At 47.9% G+C, this 23,919-nt stretch overlaps 2 protein-coding genes across 2 annotated transcripts in view; both read left to right on the forward strand.

Moving 5' to 3' along the window:
- The window catches only part of ANKLE1 (ankyrin repeat and LEM domain containing 1), a 315,425-nt gene that overhangs the window by 169,116 nt on the left and 122,390 nt on the right, over positions 1 to 23,919 (forward strand). The window lies entirely within an intron of this gene.
- LSM4 (LSM4 homolog, U6 small nuclear RNA and mRNA degradation associated) overlaps positions 1 to 23,919 on the forward strand; it is a 28,197-nt gene that overhangs the window by 1,119 nt on the left and 3,159 nt on the right. The window contains exons 2-4 of the mRNA XM_075283686.1: positions 2,171 to 2,212; positions 3,768 to 3,866; positions 14,649 to 14,832. Coding sequence (XP_075139787.1) covers positions 2,171 to 2,212; positions 3,768 to 3,866; positions 14,649 to 14,832 — 325 coding nt within the window. The remainder of the gene's footprint in view (positions 1 to 2,170; positions 2,213 to 3,767; positions 3,867 to 14,648; positions 14,833 to 23,919) is intronic.

Below are 23,919 nucleotides of genomic sequence, written 5' to 3' on the forward strand. Positions count from 1 at the left end.
CCTTTATGTTACATGTGATGGCACTGTTGGGGCCATTACATAACTGTTGTAAGTAATTTATACGTGATCGCTACTTTTGGGGTAATTGGTTAAGACTTTTTCTCATTAGGGGGTACTTCACTTGAAAAAATTTAGAAACACTGCTGTATACCTTGTAATCTTGTAGGGATGTAAAAATGCCATTGATTGTGAGGCGGCAGTATTGTATCATACTGAGCAAAGAAAATGTATGTAGTGTTAATAATTCTGTTAAAAATAATTATGTAGCGCCAAGATAAAAGGGCATGTGCCATGCCTGCTCACGCTCAGAACAATTGTATGACAGGCCCACTGCCAATTTTGTTGTGGGAAATGTGCAGTGAATTCACTTGATTTTTCCCACAGCAACAAATGCCGAATATTGTGTTATCATTGCGGGTATATTGCAGTGCAAAGAGTGGAACCCTGAAATGTAAACTGAATATGCTAGAGATAGATATGGTAACCCTAACCACCAGTCAGTTTACGCTGCAGGGTTATCTTGTGTAGCATGTACATGAATTTTACTTCTGATGTACAATGCAGCTGGATTGTTATGTATGCCACATGTACAGAATTGGGAAAAATATGTGCCAGTCACCCAACCAGTGTCTGTGCTACCAGGGTTAAAAGAGTTCAAGAAGAGTTTTTTTTTTAAGAAAAAAACAAGTAGGTCATCATTAATGAGAGCCAAATTATAAAATGTAGGGCTTCCTAAAAAGACCTCCCCAGAAGCCAGCATATCAATCCTGCACAAAGGTTAAAGAGGAGCTTTTGTGTCCTCGGGCACATGAGGTTTTATGTACCGCTAGAAAGCAGACAGTGCGCTGAATTCAGCACTCTCTTTGCTTTCCGTTATGTCTCCCCAGGCTGGAGATATAGGTCCTGTTACCGATCTCTGCCCACTGTCATAAGGGCATTCCTGACAGTCTAGCTGGGCTGTGAGGAACGCTCCCCTGACAGTACTGTGTGTAGCTCTGTAGTGTCAGAGGGGGTATTCCTTACCGCCCAGCGATGATTCTGAGCTGTGAAGAACGCCCCCCTCCCCATGGATGAGTACAGTCGGGAGGGCGGTTCTTCACAGTTTAGGGGGCGTTCACACTACCGTCTGTGTCCGACACGTAGTGTCCGCTCCTAGTGTCCGCTCAAAATCTGGCAAGGACATTAGGAGCGGACACTAGCTGTGTCCGTGACACTTGTCATTTATTTAAATGCGATCGGGTGCGTTCTTTTGCACTCCGTGCCCTTCCTTCACTGTCCGCATGTAAAGATGTCCGACTTTTCAAGCGGACAGAAAAAACCTACGTCGGGTTTTTCTGTCCGCTTTTACAAAAAAAACGCTAAAAGCGTACGAAGGTCAAAAAAACGTTTCCTAATTAGGAAGCGTTTTTTTCCGGTACCAAAATAAGCCGCACGTTATTTACATGCAAACTAACCCTAACATTTCTTTTCATTTCAACATAACTTAGCCTCATTTCATAGAGCATGTGATTCTGGACCAAAATAGAATAATTTAGCACTTGCAGTATTTTAATTACAGATGTGGCTTTTTTCTGACTGAAAAAACTCTCTAAGGGTATGTTCACACAGCGGAAACCTTTTCCGCCTTTTGAACTCGGGATGCTGATGCAAGGCACCGGCATCCTGTCACGGCATCCCACTCCCGAAAGAATGGGCCTAATTGGAAGTGAGTCTCGTGCCGCGGCTGTCTCAGCTGCGGAATCCACGCGAAGAAGGGGCATGTCGCTTCTTTTTCCCGCTAGCGGGAAAAAAAAGCGAGCGAATCCCATTCAAATGAATGGGAGACTTTTTTGCAGGCAGGTTTTGAGGTGGATTCCGCGACAAAATCCCCCTGCAAAAAAACTCTGTGTGAACAGACCCTAAAGTTCCTGACACTAGGTGTCAGCTAATTTCCTAGGTACCTGTCTCAGAGCCAAATGTAAAATGTGCTGAAGTCATAATGGGGATATTAGCAGCAGAATAACTGTTGTTAGACCATGTATGAAGACTGCCCATCAAGACCCGCACATATCTTAACTTTTCATGAAAACTTGGGTACCCTTTATAGCAAGTGGTCAGGAATTTCCTTTGTATTTTTTTTCATATCTTCATATGTATAACAACCCTTCCTTTTTTTATTTATTTTCTTCAGCTACCTTTATCTTTACTAAAGACTGCCCAAAACCACCCTATGGTAAGTTCTCATCAAGATTTGCATAGTATTGTTCAATACTTTTTGAGAAATATTAGTGTTCCTCAGAATATAAAACAGCTTCTCATCAATTATTAATACAGGTGAATGTAAGAATCTTATAGTATATATTTTTCAGAGTATGCCTTGTACTCCCGTTTCAGAAGTACAAGACATAAAAGTAAAAAATTCAATTGCGTATGAATAGGAGGTGTGGCATGCAAAAAAAAATCAGAGTCCTAAATGAATGGTTCATTAATGGTAAAATGTTCAATTAACTTTGATTGGGGTCATATTTGCCCAGCTGTAGCTGTCATAGACTGTTCTTAAGGAACCCTGTTGCCAAGACCATATTATTTTGTTTTTGTTTCGCAAAGTATTATTCTGTATGTGCACATGTGACTGCCTAGTGGTTGTGTTGTACGTTACTGCCTTTTAAGGGATTTTCTAGCATGTTGCATAGAAATGCATGTTGTATGGAAATTGTAATCCTAAACCAAGGTGAGCACTTCTCAGGCATACATCTGCATATGCAGAATTGGCTTTCGTTTGCCTTTCAACAAAATCAATTTAAAGAGATCATATCTTTCAAACCTTTTTTTTTTTTTTTTTTTTTTTTCTAACACGTTGGAATAGCCTTAAGAAAGACTATTCGTCTCCTACCTTTCGTTGTCTTCTCTGCGCCACCATTTGCCTAAAATCCCGTTTTTTGTCGGTATGTAAATGAGTTATTTCGCAGCACTGGGGGCGGGCCCCAGTGCTCAAACAGCACTGCAGGCGGCCCCAATGCTGCGAGAGAACTCTTCAGCGCCGCTTACATCTTCTTCCGGTGGTGTCTTCTAAATTCTAGGCCTAGGGCAAACCGACTGTGCATGCCCGCCAGCCACGAGAAAATGGCCGCTTACAACACTATGTAAGCGGCCATTTTTCTTGTGGCCGCGAGCATGCGCGGTTGGCTTTACCTGAGGCCTAGAAGTTAGATGACACGGCGAAGACCTCGTTCCAGACGAAGATGGAGGCGGCGCTGGAGAGTTCTCTCGCAGCATTGGGGCTGCCGGGATTTTAGGCGAACAGCGGTGCGGAGAAGACAACGAAAGGTACGAGACGAATAGCCTTTCTTAAGGCTGTTCCGATGTGTTAGTTAGAAAAAAAAGGATTTGAAAGATAGGATCCCTTTAAATTGTTCCAGCTATTTTAATTCTGATAGCCTTAAAAAAAACAGCCATATATATGTATAAATAGTGTGGGCTGCAGTGTTAGTGTCAGACATTATACATTTATATTGTAGGTCAGCTTCCTAAAGGTTCTCAGTCCTTGCAAGGAAACATTGTTTTCCAGATAATCCCCTTTATGGTTGATGATATACTTGATCACTGTGGTTGAAATTCTCCCCAGTTCTTATCTTAAAATATGAAGCAGAAACAGGAAATCCTATAATGAAATGAAGCTTTCATTTGGTTGGTTATGTTTTCTGCGCTTCGCAATAATTTGGCAGTCTCTGTTAAATCTGAGCTGTAAAGATCATTGCGTACTAAACATTTGTTTCCCTTCAAATTAGTTGGTTGAATTAAAGAATGGTGAAACCTACAATGGGCACTTGGTGAGCTGTGACAACTGGATGAACATTAATCTTCGTGAAGTCATTTGCACGTCAAGGGTATGTTCTGTTCCTGCTGACAATTCATATCACCTTCAACTTTCCCTCCACTCTTTTCTACACTGTGTAATAGTAATATTTTTAATTTATGTAGCATCTACATTTTTCACAAAACTTTACAAATCAGAGGACATATGCTTAGATCTTTTATTCCTCTGTAATGTCTAATTTTATCGTTTCAAGCAAGGTCCTGTGCACAAGAACTTACAACCTATATAGAATAAAGGAGTGACAATCTCTCCTAAAAACAAGATTGTACAGTAATACATTCCTGAAAATTGTAGCACAAGAAAATTCTTTAAAATAGAGATGGGAGGGATATCAGAGGATGTTAGTCTTCAATCATTGGCAGGAAAGAGAAGGGTGGGTGGTAAAAAGAGATGAGAGGGGAGCTGTAAGGAGGTACAGAACTGTGGATAACTTTGTGAGTGAGAAGTTTAAGTTGTATTTCTATGATGGATGGGCAGCCAGTGCAGTGGAGTCATATGTGTAGCATTTGGGCTGAAAGATGAATTTATCAGTTGCATTCAGGATAGATTGTGGACAATGAAGTGCTCTAATTCATCATACACTTTAATAGGGACTTACAGAGATTAAATCAAGAATAAATTGGGGCCACACGGTGGCTCAGTGGTTAGCACTGCAGCCTTGCAGCGCTGGAGTCCTGGTGTTCAAATCCCGCCAAGGGCAAAAAAACCCATCTGCAAGGAGTTTGTATGTTCTCCCCGTGTTTGCATGGATTTCCATCCCATATTCCAAAAAGACATACTGATAGGGAAAAATGTACATTGTGAGCTCTATGTGGGGCTCACAATCTACATTAAAAAAAAAAAAAATCAAGAATAAATCAGGACAACTGTAAGGTTTGGAATATTTCTATGTTAACTGCTTGAAGACAGTCCTTTTAGTACATACATCTGGGTGGAGGCTGTTCCAGGATGTAACTGTATAAGTATATCCTTGAAGAAATAGCAGCAGAACAAGATTGTGTAGCTGTAGGAACGAGGAGCAGATTGTCAGTGACAGTATATTACCATCCCAGCCTTCCTAATTAGAGATGAGCGAGTAGTATTCAATCGAATACCACCCCTGCATAGATATTGGTGTAAAAAAGTGTCAGTGAAGATGGGAGGTGCATCGAATTTTTACTGCGTTTATCACGTGGTATTCGACCTATTACACCAATAACTATGCAGGGGAGGTATTTGATTGAATACTACTCGCTCATCTCCATTTCCTAATCCATGTATATATAATTCTCAGTGTGCCCTGTGTGTACAGCCGGAGAACCCACCATTTAAGTAATATTTAAAAAAAAAGACACTAGTATCCCCATGTTACATGTTCTAGACCTGCCCCTTGCGGCACAAAACAATTTGTCACCTAAGTAAAAGTTTCTCTTGCATAGAAGAGAAACTTCTTAAAAATATTTTAGAAACACTATGTGCTATTTAGAAAAAAAAAATAAAAAAATAACATTTCTATGGCCCCGTACACACGTCTGTAGTTTTTACTGATCAGTGTCTGGATAGTTCTTTAGGAGCTATACACAAATTATGGAGCAGGGCCTATTCTTGTCCATATTTGCAGCCCAAAATCAAAGATGCAAGTGTAAGGGAAAAATGTTATGGTCTACAAAACTGTATGCTCTAAAAAATCTAAAAATCTTTCTGATTATAAACCAGGGAGAATGACCTGGCTATGAAGTGGTTAAGAAAAGGATATACTTCAGGTGATGGTTTTTGAGGTGCAAGTGTTCGAAAATAGGATGTGAAAGAAACGTCTAAATCAGGGGTCTCAAACTCGCGGGCCGCATGCGGCCCCCCGAACAGTTTTGTGCGGCCCGCACAAGCCTAGGGACGCCGGATCCAAGTTGAATCCGGACGTTTCACCATTTTGCCCACAGGCAGTTCTATATACTGCCGGAAAGCTGACAGTGCGCTGAGTTCAGCACACTGTCGGCTTTCCCGATGTGGGCCCAGTGTGAAGAGCTTACGGTCCCGATACTGTAGCTCTTCTATGGTCAGAAGGGCGTCTCTGACACTCAGTCAGAGACGTCCTTCTTCACAGCACAGCCAATCGCGCTGTGCTCTGAGAGCCGGGAGGAACGCCCCCTCCCTCTGCTCGCAGTACTCGTCCATAGACGAGCATTATCAGGGAGGGAGGGGGCGTTCCTCCCGGCTCTCACAGCACAGCGCGATTGGCTGTGCTGTGAAGAAGGACGTCTCTGACTGAGTGTCAGAGACGCTCTTCTGACCATAGAAGAGCTACGGTACCGGACCGTAAGCTCTTCACACTGGGCCCACATCGGGAAAGCCGACAGTGCGCTGAACTCAGCGCACTGTCAGCTTTCCGGCAGTATATAGAACTGCCTGTGGGCAAAATGGTGGAAGGTCCTCTTTAAACATTGAGGTGGAATGAAGGGGCTCATGACACTGGGGGCAGACGAAGGGAGGGGGGAGAACGGCATGACACTGGGGCAGAAATGGAGGGACATGAATCTGGGGGCAGAGATGGGGGGGGACATGAAACTGGGGGCAGAAATGGAGGGACATGAATCTGGGGGCAGAGATGGGGGGACATGAATCTGGGGGCAGAGATGGGGGGACATGAATCTGGGAGAGAGATGGGGGGACATGAATCTGGGGGCAGAGATGGGGGGACATGAATCTGGGGGCAGAGATGGGGGGGACATGAATCTGGGGGCAGAGATGGGGGGGACATGAATCTGGGGGCAGAGATGGGGGGACGTGAATCTGGGGGCAGAGATGGGGGGGACGTGAATCTGGGGGCAGAGATGGGGGGGACGTGAATCTGGGGGCAGAGATGGGGGGGACGTGAATCTGGGGGCAGAGATGGGGGGGACGTGAATCTGGGGGCAGAGATGGGGGGGACGTGAATCTGGGGGCAGAGATGGGGGGGACGTGAATCTGGGGGCAGAGATGGGGGGGACGTGAATCTGGGGGCAGAGATGGGGGGGACGTGAATCTGGGGGCAGAGATGGGGGGGACGTGAATCTGGGGGCAGAGATGGGGGGGACGTGAATCTGGGGGCAGAGATGGGGGGGACGTGAATCTGGGGGCAGAGATGGGGGGGACGTGAATCTGGGGGCAGAGATGGGGGGGACGTGAATCTGGGGGCAGAGATGGGGGGGACGTGAATCTGGGGGCAGAGATGGGGGGGACGTGAATCTGGGGGCAGAGATGGGGGGGACGTGAATCTGGGGGCAGAGATGGGGGGGACGTGAATCTGGGGGCAGAGATGGGGGGGACGTGAATCTGGGGGCAGAGATGGGGGGGACGTGAATCTGGGGGCAGAGATGGGGGGGACGTGAATCTGGGGGCAGAGATGGGGGGGACGTGAATCTGGGGGCAGAGATGGGGGGGACGTGAATCTGGGGGCAGAGATGGGGGGGACGTGAATCTGGGGGCAGAGATGGGGGGGACGTGAATCTGGGGGCAGAGATGGGGGGGACGTGAATCTGGGGGCAGAGATGGGGGGGACGTGAATCTGGGGGCAGAGATGGGGGGGACGTGAATCTGGGGGCAGAGATGGGGGGGACGTGAATCTGGGGGCAGAGATGGGGGGGACGTGAATCTGGGGGCAGAGATGGGGGGGACGTGAATCTGGGGGCAGAGATGGGGGGGACGTGAATCTGGGGGCAGAGATGGGGGGGACGTGAATCTGGGGGCAGAGATGGGGGGGACGTGAATCTGGGGGCAGAGATGGGGGGGACGTGAATCTGGGGGCAGAGATGGGGGGGACGTGAATCTGGGGGCAGAGATGGGGGGGACGTGAATCTGGGGGCAGAGATGGGGGGGACGTGAATCTGGGGGCAGAGATGGGGGGGACGTGAATCTGGGGGCAGAGATGGGGGGGACGTGAATCTGGGGGCAGAGATGGGGGGGACGTGAATCTGGGGGCAGAGATGGGGGGGACGTGAATCTGGGGGCAGAGATGGGGGGGACGTGAATCTGGGGGCAGAGATGGGGGGGACGTGAATCTGGGGGCAGAGATGGGGGGGACGTGAATCTGGGGGCAGAGATGGGGGGGACGTGAATCTGGGGGCAGAGATGGGGGGGACGTGAATCTGGGGGCAGAGATGGGGGGGACGTGAATCTGGGGGCAGAGATGGGGGGGACGTGAATCTGGGGCAGAGATGGGGGGGACGTGAATCTGGGGGCAGAGATGGGGGGGACGTGAATCTGGGGGCAGAGATGGGGGGGGACGTGAATCTGGGGGCAGAGATGGGGGGGACGTGAATCTGGGGGCAGAGATGGGGGGGACGTGAATCTGGGGGCAGAGATGGGGGGGACGTGAATCTGGGGGCAGAGATGGGGGGGACGTGAATCTGGGGGCAGAGATGGGGGGGACGTGAATCTGGGGGCAGAGATGGGGGGGACGTGAATCTGGGGGCAGAGATGGGGGGGACGTGAATCTGGGGGCAGAGATGGGGGGGACGTGAATCTGGGGGCAGAGATGGGGGGGACGTGAATCTGGGGGCAGAGATGGGGGGGACGTGAATCTGGGGGCAGAGATGGGGGGGACGTGAATCTGGGGGCAGAGATGGGGGGGACGTGAATCTGGGGGCAGAGATGGGGGGGACGTGAATCTGGGGGCAGAGATGGGGGGGACGTGAATCTGGGGGCAGAGATGGGGGGGACGTGAATCTGGGGGCAGAGATGGGGGGGACGTGAATCTGGGGGCAGAGATGGGGGGGACGTGAATCTGGGGGCAGAGATGGGGGGGACGTGAATCTGGGGGCAGAGATGGGGGGGACGTGAATCTGGGGGCAGAGATGGGGGGGACGTGAATCTGGGGGCAGAGATGGGGGGGACGTGAATCTGGGGGCAGAGATGGGGGGGACGTGAATCTGGGGGCAGAGATGGGGGGGACGTGAATCTGGGGGCAGAGATGGGGGGGACGTGAATCTGGGGGCAGAGATGGGGGGGACGTGAATCTGGGGGCAGAGATGGGGGGGACGTGAATCTGGGGGCAGAGATGGGGGGGACGTGAATCTGGGGGCAGAGATGGGGGGGACGTGAATCTGGGGGCAGAGATGGGGGGGACGTGAATCTGGGGGCAGAGATGGGGGGGACGTGAATCTGGGGGCAGAGATGGGGGGGACGTGAATCTGGGGGCAGAGATGGGGGGGACGTGAATCTGGGGGCAGAGATGGGGGGGACGTGAATCTGGGGGCAGAGATGGGGGGGACGTGAATCTGGGGGCAGAGATGGGGGGGACGTGAATCTGGGGGCAGAGATGGGGGGGACGTGAATCTGGGGGCAGAGATGGGGGGGACGTGAATCTGGGGGCAGAGATGGGGGGGACGTGAATCTGGGGGCAGAGATGGGGGGGACGTGAATCTGGGGGCAGAGATGGGGGGGACGTGAATCTGGGGGCAGAGATGGGGGGGACGTGAATCTGGGGGCAGAGATGGGGGGGACGTGAATCTGGGGGCAGAGATGGGGGGGACGTGAATCTGGGGGCAGAGATGGGGGGGACGTGAATCTGGGGGCAGAGATGGGGGGGACGTGAATCTGGGGGCAGAGATGGGGGGGACGTGAATCTGGGGGCAGAGATGGGGGGGACGTGAATCTGGGGGCAGAGATGGGGGGGACGTGAATCTGGGGGCAGAGATGGGGGGGACGTGAATCTGGGGGCAGAGATGGGGGGGACGTGAATCTGGGGGCAGAGATGGGGGGGACGTGAATCTGGGGGCAGAGATGGGGGGGACGTGAATCTGGGGGCAGAGATGGGGGGGGACGTGAATCTGGGGGCAGAGATGGGGGGGGACGTGAATCTGGGGGCAGAGATGGGGGGGGACGTGAATCTGGGGGCAGAGATGGGGGGGGACGTGAATCTGGGGGCAGAGATGGGGGGGGACGTGAATCTGGGGGCAGAGATGGGGGGGGACGTGAATCTGGGGGCAGAGATGGGGGGGGACGTGAATCTGGGGGCAGAGATGGGGGGGGACGTGAATCTGGGGGCAGAGATGGGGGGGGACGTGAATCTGGGGGCAGAGATGGGGGGGGACGTGAATCTGGGGGCAGAGATGGGGGGGGACGTGAATCTGGGGGCAGAGATGGGGGGGGACGTGAATCTGGGGGCAGAGATGGGGGGGGACGTGAATCTGGGGGCAGAGATGGGGGGGGACGTGAATCTGGGGGCAGAGATGGGGGGGGACGTGAATCTGGGGGCAGAGATGGGGGGGGACGTGAATCTGGGGGCAGAGATGGGGGGGGACGTGAATCTGGGGGCAGAGATGGGGGGGGACGTGAATCTGGGGGCAGAGATGGGGGGGGACGTGAATCTGGGGGCAGAGATGGGGGGGGACGTGAATCTGGGGGCAGAGATGGGGGGGGACGTGAATCTGGGGGCAGAGATGGGGGGGGACGTGAATCTGGGGGCAGAGATGGGGGGGGACGTGAATCTGGGGGCAGAGATGGGGGGGGACGTGAATCTGGGGGCAGAGATGGGGGGGGACGTGAATCTGGGGGCAGAGATGGGGGGGGACGTGAATCTGGGGGCAGAGATGGGGGGGGACGTGAATCTGGGGGCAGAGATGGGGGGGGACGTGAATCTGGGGGCAGAGATGGGGGGGGACGTGAATCTGGGGGCAGAGATGGGGGGGGACGTGAATCTGGGGGCAGAGATGGGGGGGGGACGTGAATCTGGGGGCAGAGATGGGGGGGGACGTGAATCTGGGGGCAGAGATGGGGGGGGACGTGAATCTGGGGGCAGAGATGGGGGGGGACGTGAATCTGGGGGCAGAGATGGGGGGGGACGTGAATCTGGGGGCAGAGATGGGGGGGGACGTGAATCTGGGGGCAGAGATGGGGGGGGGACGTGAATCTGGGGGCAGAGATGGGGGGGGACGTGAATCTGGGGGCAGAGATGGGGGGGGACGTGAATCTGGGGGCAGAGATGGGGGGGGACGTGAATCTGGGGGCAGAGATGGGGGGGGACGTGAATCTGGGGGCAGAGATGGGGGGGGACGTGAATCTGGGGGCAGAGATGGGGGGGGACGTGAATCTGGGGGCAGAGATGGGGGGGGACGTGAATCTGGGGGCAGAGATGGGGGGGGACGTGAATCTGGGGGCAGAGATGGGGGGGGACGTGAATCTGGGGGCAGAGATGGGGGGGGACGTGAATCTGGGGGCAGAGATGGGGGGGGACGTGAATCTGGGGGCAGAGATGGGGGGGGACGTGAATCTGGGGGCAGAGATGGGGGGGGACGTGAATCTGGGGGCAGAGATGGGGGGGGACGTGAATCTGGGGGCAGAGATGGGGGGGGACGTGAATCTGGGGGCAGAGATGGGGGGGACGTGAATCTGGGGGCAGAGATGGGGGGGGACGTGAATCTGGGGGCAGAGATGGGGGGGGACGTGAATCTGGGGGCAGAGATGGGGGGGGACGTGAATCTGGGGGCAGAGATGGGGGGGGACGTGAATCTGGGGGCAGAGATGGGGGGGGGACGTGAATCTGGGGGCAGAGATGGGGGGGACGTGAATCTGGGGGCAGAGATGGGGGGGGACGTGAATCTGGGGGCAGAGATGGGGGGGGACGTGAATCTGGGGGCAGAGATGGGGGGGGACGTGAATCTGGGGGCAGAGATGGGGGGGACGTGAATCTGGGGGCAGAGATGGGGGGGACGTGAATCTGGGGGCAGAGATGGGGGGGACGTGAATCTGGGGGCAGAGATGGGGGGGACGTGAATCTGGGGGCAGAGATGGGGGGGACGTGAATCTGGGGGCAGAGATGGGGGGGGACGTGAATCTGGGGGCAGAGATGGGGGGGGGACGTGAATCTGGGGGCAGAGATGGGGGGGACGTGAATCTGGGGGCAGAGATGGGGGGGACGTGAATCTGGGGGCAGAGATGGGGGGGACGTGAATCTGGGGGCAGAGATGGGGGGGACGTGAATCTGGGGGCAGAGATGGGGGGGACATATAGTTTACGGGTGACTGTAGGAGGATTATACAGTGTGGGGGCACATGAAAAATGAATGGGCGGAGTCAACATAAAAGTGGGTGGAGCTAAATTTGTCGCGGTGCGGCCTGCCGACTGGCTGGGATCTTACTCTGCGGCCCACATGCTGAGTTGAGTTTGAGACCCCTGGTCTAAATCAAACTACTACAAGGCAGTGGCTATGCTGCCTTGGACTTATGGTAGTACCACAGACTAAAATTTCAGTTTTACACTAGGTTCACACCAGTGTTCTTCTTTCCGTTCTGTGGTTTTCGTCTTCCGCATGCCAGAAGACGGAAACCACAGACCGGGTGTGGCGGTGAGCGTTTTATGGTCTCCGCCGCAAAACCGTTTTTTTTAATCCGGACACAGAGTACTGCATGTACAACTCTGTGTCCAGATTATAAAATCCGGTTTCGCGGCGGAGAGCATAAAACGCTCACCGCCGGACAGCTTTCTCACCCATTCAAATGAATGGGTGAGAGACTCCTGCAGGTTTCCGTCTCCTGCCTCTGTTTTATGCAGGAAACGGAAACCTGAAGTACGGAGTGCTGGCGCTGATGTGAACGAGCCCTTAGATAGGTTAGTAGACAGTGGAATACACATGGTGAGAATACCATGGAAGAGACGGCAGGCAATCACTAATGTCCTGTAGTAGTGCAGGGGTGATGTCACAGGTGAGGTATATAACAACCCCTGGGGACACACCAGCAACCCAGGACCACGTCTAACCAATCTCATCTCTGTACGGCTCAGAACCCTGGAAAAGGATCCAGGGAGTCCAGGCCTTCAGGAAAGCCTCATGAGCGTCACGAAGGGACGCCGTAAGGTCCTCCATGGATTGAATGTCCTCTACCTTATGGACCCAATGGCAAAGAGACGGGGGTTGGGGGACTTCCACAGGGCCGGAATGCAGGCTCTAGCAGCATTTATCAGATGTCGGATCGCAGATTTACGATAAGCCTTGCGGGGTATCCCAGAGAGATGCAAGAGAAAACGTGCCGGTGTATTAGAAAGCTGTTTGAAAAATCTAGGACGTCAGGCGGTGGACACCGTCCCAAAAATCCCGCAAAGCCGAGCAGCTCCAGAAGACATGAAGGAGTGTCCCCATGTAGTATTGCATTGTGAGGAGATGAAGTTGGTGAAATCAGAAAGATGAGGGGCAGAGTTTTGATCATGAAGTTGTAAAAAAACAAAACAATGTTAATGCCAAGATCCCACTTAGGAAAACGGCGGCTAAAAATGTACAGTGTTTTCATTCACTGTGTTATTCATTGAGCTTTTGCTTAATTTTGCTTCATTAAGAGCAGTTTTCAGGGTTATATGGTACATAGCCTAGGACAGAAGAGAGAAGAAATTGAGGACAGTGATGACAGTAGAGTGTCTGTGAGTGCCTTAGAAGTCTGATGATATAGATCGTCTGATAGGTGCCGTCACTTTGTGGTGTTTTGTTTTGTTTTTTTATCTAGTTCTGATCAGCCATTCCATATATCCTATCCTACTAATCCTATCCTATCCTACTAATATTATAAATGTGAAAGTTCGGTTTTGTGTTTTTGAATGTTTGTTCCTCAATCACGCGACAATGGCTGCATGCAATTACCTGACATTTGGCACATAATAGCTTGGACCCTGTAATGAAACATAGGCTACGTATTAAGCCGGTAAGCAGCCACCCCGCACAACCGCTAATGCCGAACTGCTGTTCCCGGTAGGCTGAAGGACCTGAGATGATGTCATCACAGGCCGTTCGACTGTTCTTCGACTGGATCGCGGCGCTATGTGGGTGGAGTTGAAGGGGACTAGGGGGAGGGGGGAAGCATGACTGTTGATTGGAGGGAGTGCGCCGGTGTATCACACGGGGCGGGGGTGGCTGTCGGAAATGCTAGTGAGTGTGTGTGTGTGTATATATATATATATATATATATATATATATATATATATATATATATATATATATATATATATATATATAAAATCGTTTCAGTGTTGATAATAACTAGGTTATACTAAGTGGGTGACAGATGATATATGCTGTTGGACTTTTCAGACCAGGTGATAGATGTGTTCCAAGAAGAGAACAATTCTTGGTAATAAAGGGAAGCAGGAGAGAGAAGAGTTAATTTGTAAGAAGTGAGTAAAGTAAGGGAGAAGTATTAATTTGTGAGAGGCTGAAAGAGGTAGTTAGTGATCGAAACTCATGTTAAAAACAATCTCAAAATCTCTTGGGTGAGTTAAAGAGGACCTTTCATCAGATCGGGCACATGCAGTTCTATATACTGCTGGAAAGCCGACAGTGCGCTGAATTCAGTGCACTATCGGCTTTCCCGATTTGTGCCTGGTGTAAAGCGCTATCGGTCCCAGTACCGTAGCGATTTACAGTCAGAAGGGCGTTTCTGACAGTTAGCCAGGGACGCCCTTCTGCCCAGCAGCGCCTATCACGCTGTACTGTGGAGCAGGGAGGAATTTTTTTTTTTTTTTTGCTTGACTCGAGTATAAGCCGAGGGGGGCTTTTTCAGCACAAAAGCTGTGTTGAAAAATTCGGCTTACACTCGAGTATATATGGTAATTGAAATATGTTGGGTTGGCCTGGACAGTCAATGATTATTACTAAACAAAAGTTCTGCACTTGGGAAAGGATGACACAAATACTGGTTAAAACTTGATTTGAAAAGGAGATCGGAACTCTAAAAACTAGTGGCAAGCAGTTGGTGTTTAAACCGTGGTATGATTTAAAAGGTTGTTTTGTAGTGCAGTATAATGGTGTGAATCTAAAAAAACTAAATTTAAAATGTGTGTCGTCTTGTAACAGGATGGTGACAAATTCTGGAGAATGCCTGAATGCTACATACGAGGCAGCACAATTAAGTATCTACGAATCCCAGATGAAATTATTGATATGGTGAAAGAGGAAGTGATGTCAAAAGGCAGAGGTCGTGGTGGAATGCAGCAGCAAAAGCAGATGAAAGGCAGAGGAGCTGGTGGAGCTGGGAGAGGTAATTTTTAACTTTTTTTTTTTTTTTCTTTTTAATAATTTTATTGTTCCAAAAAAGACTTATCATGGTGAGAAATTTGTACATATAAATTTCAGAACTATTTTTTTATTTTTATTTTTTATTTATTTGGTATCTGTAGATGTTGTAAATTGTCACATAACGGCCGTTAACCCTTTAGCGACACTTGACTTAATACTACGTCAAGAGTCGCATGGCAATGTATGGAGAGAGCTCAGGAGTTGAGCTTTCTTTCATACAGGGCGAATGCAGGCCGTATAATACAGCCAGCACCGGCCGCTAACAGCAGCAGCCGCTATTTTTTGCCGATCGCCGCCCTCCTGAACGTCACCACAGGTTGGCGATCGGTTGCTATGACAGCCGAAAGCCTATTGAAGGCTCCCAGGCTTGTCATAGCATTGGTTCTATTGCACGATGCCAGAGGCATCATCAAATAGAACTTCTGTCATCTTGCTATTCACTGCAATACTGTAGTATTGCAGTGAATAGTATGAGTGATCAGACTCCCTAGATTTCAAGGTATCTTGGGGGTTTAATCATAAATGTAAAAGAAGAAAAAAAAAGTTTTTAAAAGTATTTAAAAATTTAAAAAAATACAAGTTCAAATCCCCCCCTTTCCCTAGATCAGATATAAAAGTAAATAAAGAAAAGTAAAAATAAACATATTAGGTATCCCTGTGCTCCAAAATGCCCGAACTATCGAAATATTAAAGGGGTTGGCCACTTTCAGATGAATATTGTCAAACAAATGTACAATAAAAAGATATACTATTCTCCAATATACCATATATACTTGAGTATAAGCCGAGTTTTTCAGCACAGTTTTTGTGCTGAAAAAACTCCCCTCGGCTTATACTCGAGTCAAGCAAAAAAATAAAATAAAATAAAAAAAAAAAAAAATATATATATATATATATATATATATATATATAATATATATATATATATATATATATATATATATATAATTTTATTTTTTTTTGGGGGGGGGGAGGAGTCTATGACCAGCCGCAATAGTAATGTATAGAATCCCCCATAAAATAGGGGGGAAAAAAAGAAGCTCTCCTTTCCTTAGAATTCATATAAAAGTAGAAAATGACTGTGAAACACAAACACATTAGGTATACCTGTGTCTGAAATTGCCCGGTCTACTGAATATAGGGTATCTGCAGCGCTCCTGTTCTGTCGGGAAGGGGTTAATAGGAGCTCTGCAGATACACTATATTCAGCCAGGCTGAAATCCAAGTGGGGGGAAAAAAAAACAGTCCTCGAGCTTAGGGAAAGACAGACAACCAAAACACCCCCTCCCCTTTCCCAGCACCTACTGCACCCAAAAACTCCATTTTAATTTTTGAAAATTTCCAGTAGCTGCTGCATTTCCCCCCCTTGGCTTATACTCGAGTCAATAAGTTTTCCCAGTTTTTTTGTGGTAAAATTAGGGGCCTCGGCTTATATTCGGGTTGGCTTATACTCGAGTATATACAGTACTTTCTGTATCAATTCCTCACAGTTTTCTAGATGTCTGCTTGCTGTCATTCATTCTGTTACTCCTAGAGGATAAAACTTTGACCATGGTCATGTGATTTATGGTCTGTGGTCATGTGATGAGTTCACAGGTGCCGCTTGTTAGTCACAGCACAATAATCCGACATCTGCCTGGTAATCAGCTGTGTACCTGTGTGCTCATCACATGACCATGGTCAGACTTTTATCCTCTAGAGCAGTGGTTCTCAACCTTTCTAATGCCGTGACCCCGTAATACAGTTCCTCATGTTGCAGTGACCCCATTCAGTTTGGAACACGCGTCCATAACAGCGTGCGTTCCAGCTGAATAGTGCTGCTGCAGACAGTAGCGCGGCTTCTCAGTGGCTAAAGCCGTCGGAAATATGTATTTTCTGATGGCTTTAGGCATACCTCCGAACTTTTGAAGATTAGAAGGAGGGACAAAATATGCGGCGCGCGCAGCGGTGAATTTAGCTCTGCCCACTTTTATTTTGACTCCGCCCATTCTCATTCATTTTTCATGTGCTCCCACACAGTATAATCCTCCTACAGTCACCCGTACATTATATGTCCCCCCGCCATCTCTCCCCCAGTTTCATATAACCCCTTCATCTGCCCCCAGTTTCATGTCCCCCCATCTCTTCCCCCAGTTTCATGTTCCCCCATCTGTTCCCCAGTTTCATGTCCCTCCATCTCTGCCCCCAGTGTCATGCTGTACCCCCCCCCTTCATCTGCCCCTTCATTATGTTCCACCTTAATGTTTAAAAAAAAAAAGAAAACACACTCACCTTCCAACGCTCCCCCGCCACTCTCTACGCAGTCTCGCTCACTCATATAGTTGTAGGCGCGATGTGACGTCATCACATCGCGGCTACACATACAGAAGCCGCAGCACAGCGTTAAAGCAGGAGCTGGCTGTGTGTTCAACTCAACGGCGTCCTCCGGGTGCCGATCAGTTGAAACCGGGACATACCTCCCACCGACCTGGACGGTTGAGAACCACTGCTCTAGAAGTAACAATGAATGACAGCAAGCCAAAATCTAGAAAACCGTGAGGAGTTGATACAGAAAGTATATTGGAAAACTGTATATCTTTTTACTGTACATTTGTTTGTCAATATTCGACATTATAGAGCTTAAATGGCATATTCTGTACCAAAGCTACCTGTGCTGGTTGCTCAGGAATGGTGAGGGGTAGAGAAAATTTCCAACTGCGCTGGAATAAGTTGAGTGGCACCTATCAACCTTTTCCTTGTCAAAGACTGAGCTCTACGTCCTCCCAGGTTGGCACTTCTCTACCCGAGGATGTAGCTACAATGTACTTACTTCTAATGCCGATACCTCTGGACTTGTTTGGGCTGTGAAGACAATTTTAGATTCATACTTTTTGTTTATACTCTAACACAGAACATTTCTGTTGATGAGTCCCTTGTTAAATTCAAAGGGAGACTGCACCTTAAGCAGTTTATTCCATCCAAGAGGGCAAGGTTTGGAATAAAATTCTATAAAATGTGTGAAAGCTCCGCAGGTTACACATCAGCTTTCCGCATCTATGAAGGGAAGGATAGACGGCTAAATCCACCTAGATGTCTGCCTTATCTGGCAACAAGTGGACAAATTGTTTGGGAGTTGATTGGCCCATTTCTACAAAATGGCTATAAACTGTATGTGGACAACTACTACAGTAGTATACCCCTTTTTAAAGCTTTGGTACAACAGGGGCTTGTGGGACCATTCGGAAGAATCGCCAGGGATTTCCACAATCACTGGTTAATGAGAAATTCAAAAAAGGACAGTCAGGCGGTGTTTGCAGTGAAGAGCTACTTGCCCTAAAATACAAAGATCAAAAAGACATTTTCCTTCTCAGCTCAATCCACACTGATGCCACAACAACGGTTACAGAGCTCGGTTCCACAACCCCAAAGCAAAAACCAGTAGCAGTTATGGATTACAACAAACACATGGGGGGGGGGGTGGATTTGGCAGACCAGGTGCTACAGCCGTACCAGGTAAACAGAAAGTCATATACCTCGTACAAAAAAGTAATTGTTCATTTGTTTCAGGCGGCCACATATAATTCGTTTGTTTTATATAAAAAGGCAGGAAATTCAGACACTTTCCTTGATTACCAAGAAAAGGTAATTGAAAGTCTTATTTTTACAAGTACTTGCCCCCCACATTCACTTCAATCAGAAGAGGTCAAAAGACTGACAGAACGACATTTTATTGCAACAATTCCCCAAACAGAATCAAGAAGGAATCCTCAGAAAAAATGCCATGTATGTTGAAAAAGAGGAGTGAGGCGTGATACCCGCTATTATTGTTCAGATTGCCCGTCACAGCCCGGCTTGTGTATCAATCAATGACTGCTTTAAAATCTTCCACACAGAGCCATACTTTTAAATTGCTTGTGTTAAAAATGCTCACTATATACATTTCTTGAGAGGTATAGTTTAAAAAATGGGGTGACTACCACTTAAAATTTTAGACGTGCATGTCTTTTTTTGAAACTCAATAGGCACTAAAATAGCATATTTTTTTACTTTGCATATTCATTTTTGGGAAGCACTCGAGCTCAAAATACTAATTATACCCCTTGATAAATTCCTTGAGGGGTCTAGTTTCCAAAATGGGGTCATTTGGGGGGGTGGTTTCCACTGTTCTGGCACTTCAGGGGCTCTGCAAATGCGACATGGTGCCTGAAACAGATTCCAGCAAAATCTGCCCTCCAAAATGCCAATAGCACACCTTCCGTTCTGGACCCTACAGTATGCCTATACATCATTTTACATCCACTTGTAGGATATTTCTGTAGTTAGTAGATAATGGTTAACAAATTGTGGGGTGCATTTTCTCATTTAATCCCTTGTGGAACTGCAAAAATTGGGGTTAAAGCAAAATTTTGTGTTGAAAAATGTTGCTTTCCGTTTTAAAGGCCCAATTCTGTGAAACACATGAAAGGTAAAAGTGATGACTACACTCACCGGCCACTTTATTAGGTACACCTGTCCAACTGCTCGTTAACACTTAATTTCTAATCAGCCAATCACATGGCGGCAACTCAGTGCATTTAGGCATGTAGACATGGTCAAGACAGTCTCCTGCAGTTCAAACCGAGCATCAGTATGGGGAAGAAAGGTGATTTGAGTGCCTTTGAACATGGCATGGTTGTTGGTGCCAGAAGGGCTGGTCTGAGTATTTCAGAAACTGCTGATCTACTGGGATTTTCACGCACAACCATCTCTAGGGTTTACAGAGAATGGTCCGAAAAAGAAAAAACATCCAGTGAGCGGCAGTTCTGTGGGCGGAAATGCGTTGTGGATGCCAGAGGTCAGAGGAGAATGGCCAGACTGGTTCGAGCTGATAGAAAGGCAACAGTGACTCAAATAGCCACCCGTTACAACCAAGGTAGCCAGAAGAGCATCTCTGAACACACAGTACGTCGAACTTTGAGGCAGATGGGCTACAGCAGCAGAAGACCACACCGGGTGCCACTCCTTTCAGCTAAGAACAGGAAACTGAGGCTACAATTTGCACAAGCTCATCGAAATTGGACAATTGAAGATTGGAAAAACGTTGCCTGGTCTGATGAGTCTCGATTTCTGCTGCGACATTCGGATGGTAGGGTCAGAATTTGGCGTCAACAACATGAAAGCATGGATCCATCCTGCCTTGTATCAACGGTTCAGGCTGGTGGTGGTGGTGTCATGGTGTGGGGAATATTTTCTTGGCACTCTTTGGGCCCCTTGGTACCAATTGAGCATCGTTGCAACGCCAAAGTCTACCTGAGTATTGTTGCTGACCATGTCCATCCCTTTATGACCACAATGTACCCAACATCTGATGGCTACTTTCAGCAGGATAATGCGCCATGTCATAAAGCTGGAATCATCTCAGACTGGTTTCTTGAACATGACAATGAGTTCACTGTACTCCAATGGCCTCCACAGTCACCAGATCACAATCCAATAGAGCATCTTTGGGATGTGGTGGAACGGGAGATTCGCATCATGGATGTGCAGCCGACAAATCTGCGGCAACTGTGTGATGCCATCATGTCAATATGGACCAAAATCTCTGAGGAATGCTTCCAGCACCTTGTTGAATCTATGCCACGAAGAATTGAGGCAGTTCTGAAGGCAAAAGGGGGTCCAACCCGTTACTAGCATGGTGTACCTAATAAAGTGGCCGGTGAGTGTATATTCCTTGATACATTCCTTGAGAGGTCTAGTTGACAAAATGGGGTCACAATTTGGAGGTCTCTACTGTTTGGGCACCTTGAGGGCTCTGCAAATGGGACATGGTGCCTGATAATGATTCCAGCAAAATCTGGCCTCCAAAACCCAATTAGCGCTCTTTCTGTTCTGAGTGCTGCTATGTGCCCGTATATCAGTATACCAGAACATATGGGGTATTATCATGTTCAGGAGAAATTGTGTACTAATATGTGGGTTGCAATTTCTCCTTTAACCCCTTGTGATGATGATAAATTGGGGGCTAAAGTGACATTATATTAGAAAAAAAATAATTTTTAATGTTCATGTCTCAATGGTAAAAAAATCTGTGAAACATCCGTAGGGTCAAAGTTCTCACTATACTCCTGGATAAATTCCTTAAGGGGTCTAGTTTCGAAAATGGAGTCATTTGGAGGGTTTCCACTGTTCTGGCACTTTAGGGGCTCTGCAAATGTGACATAGTGCCTGAAACAGATTCCAGCAAAATCCCAATAGTGCTCCTTCTGTTCTGGACCCTACAGTGTGCCCATACATCATTTAACATTCTCGCATGGGATAATTTCATGCTTGGTAGAAATTGCTTAATAGAATGTAGAATGCATATTGTGAATGTGTAATTTCTAGGGCTAAATGAATATATTGGTGAAAAAAATGTAAAATTATTAATTTGACTTCTATTTTATTTTAATTGCCATGAAATGCTGAAAGGGTTAAGAAACTTCCTAAATGCAGTTGTGAATTCTTTCAGGAGTGAGGTTTTTAGAATGGGGTGATTTATGGGGGTTTCTATTAGAGAGGCCTTTCAAGACCCCTTCAGAATTGAACTGGTCCCTTGAAAAATGTGTTTTGGAAATATTCTTAAAAATTTGGAAAATTACTGCTTGACTTATAAGTCTTATAACATCTGGAAAAAAAAATGAAAGAGTGAAAAGTTTGATTGCCAACATAAAGCAGAGATATGGTAAATTAAATGTATGAAGTAATTTGGGTAGTATGACATTCTACATGAAAGGCATGCAATTTCAAAGTTTGTCTGCTTCCTGGCGTGCTAGCAGAAGTACTGTAAGTACTTCTGCAGTTTGAAATGTAAAGCATCGCCAGGCAGGAGTGTGGCAATGCTGCGGGCCCCGGCACCTGCCCGGGTGTCTGGATGCGGGGTCTGTAAGTGTAATGGCGCCACTCTGCAGAGTGGTTGCCACAGCAACCAGTAAGTTTAAAGTAAGCCTTGGGGCCGGTCCCTACAAGCCCCATTCCTTTAAAGTTTGCAGGCCGGCTCCTGCATGATGAGCTCGAATACATCCCTAGAATACATATAAGGGCGGGTTCATACCAGTGCCCAATCTCCGTTATGCAGGTTTCCGTTTTCCGTTAGAAGACGGAAACAGACATTCAGTGTCCGCTGGTGAGCACCCGTGAGCGTCTTCTGCTCTCCGTGGTGAAACCGTTTTTTTTTGTTTGTTTTTTTACCATCACAAAGTCCTGCATGTCCGACTGTGTCCAGTTACAAAAAAAAACCTGTTTCACTGTGAAGAGCAGTTTCTCGGGCAGGAAACGGAAACCTGCATAACCGAGAACGGGCGCTGGTGTGAACCTGCCCTCAAAGTAGAAAATGACTGTGAAACACATACACATTAGGTATCCCTGTGTTTGAAAGTGCCCGGTCTACTGAATATAGGGTATCTGCAGTGCTCCTATTCCGTCGGGAAGGGGTTAATAGGAGCACTGCAGGTACTCTATATTCAGCCAGGCTGAGTTCCAAATGGGGGGAAAACCCCCAGTCCTCAAGCTCAGGGAAGGGGCAGACAGACAACCAAAATATCCTCTTCGCCAGCATCTACTGCACCCAAAAATTCCAGCCATTTTAATTTTTGAAATCCCCCTCTCTCAGCTTATAATCGAGTCAATAAGTTTTCCCAGTTTTTTTGTGGTAAAATTAGGGGTCTCTGCTTATATTCTGGTCGGCTTATACTCAAGTATATATGGTATATCTTTTCAAATATTTTGTTTACCTCTCACTTCTTCCCAAAAAAAAATGATCAAAAAATCATACATACCAAAAATTGGTATCAATAAAAACTACAGCTTGCCTCTCAAAGAGCCCTTTAGTAAAATACAGGTGACCCCAGGCAAATCCTTTTAGTAAAACATAAAAACAATATATATATGCTATTGCCGTAATGCTATTGAGCCACTGGACAAAGTTGCCATAACATGTAATGCAGAGTGAATGCTGTAAAAGCAATATGCAAAAAAAAAACACGTTTTTTATCATACGGACCTCGCAAAATTGTTAATGAAAGGTAATCAAGACTAGATATATCCCCCCCACCCCCAAAGTACAACTGGTTATGCAGAGAATATTATGTTATTATTTTATGTTCTATTATATAATATAATGTATAAGATTATGTCGACATACTGTAGTCATGACAACAGAAAAATAAAAAAGTTAAAAATACTGGAAGGTGGAGTTGAAACTTAATGAGGACCTTTCACCATTTTGCACACAGGCAGTTCTATATACTGCCGGAAAGCTGACAGTGCGCTGAATTCAGCGCACTGTCGGCTTTCCCGATGTGGGCCCAGTGTGAAGAGCTTACGGTCCAGTACCGTAGCTCTTCTGTGGTCAGAAGGGCGTTTCTGACAGTCAGTCAGAGACGTCCTTCTTCACAGCACAGCCAATCGCGCTGTGCTGTGAGAGCCGGGAGGTACGCACCCTCCCTCCCTGATAATGCTCGTCAATGGACGAGTACTGCGAGAAACGCCCTTCTGACCATAGAAGAGCTACGGTACCGGACCGTAAGCTCTTCACACTGGGCACAGATCGGGAAAGCCGACAGTGCGCTGAACTCAGCGCACTGTCAGCTTTCCGGCAGTATATAGAACTGCCTGTGGGCAAAATGGTGAAAGGTCCTCTTTAAAGGAGTATTCCCATAACCCTTGTTCACCAACCTGCAGGCTCTGTGCTCTGTTCACTTCCTGGTTTTCTTGGCACATTGGTGGGCGGGTTTTCACTTGCTCTGCTATGTTTGCAGTCAGTAATGAGGGATTGGTTGTACATTCACTGACAGACTGATGATTGGTACTATCCCAAGAATACAAATCACTGAGGGGAAACTAATCCCGGATAGGTACAAATTTTTTTTATTAAAACTTCACCTTTATTGATATATTAATAAAAAAATAGAAAAAAGGTAAAAACAGATTATAATCCGGCCACCCAGGCGGTGGAATTGCTAGAGACTGCCTTTCGTCATTAAAGGGAGTGTGTGTCACCAGGAATCCAGCATATCAACCCAGCCCCACAGATAGGTAGGTTAGGGTCATTAGG

This window comes from Leptodactylus fuscus, chromosome 1 (assembly GCF_031893055.1).
Source record: "Leptodactylus fuscus isolate aLepFus1 chromosome 1, aLepFus1.hap2, whole genome shotgun sequence".
Classification (NCBI taxonomy): Eukaryota; Metazoa; Chordata; class Amphibia; order Anura; family Leptodactylidae; genus Leptodactylus; species Leptodactylus fuscus.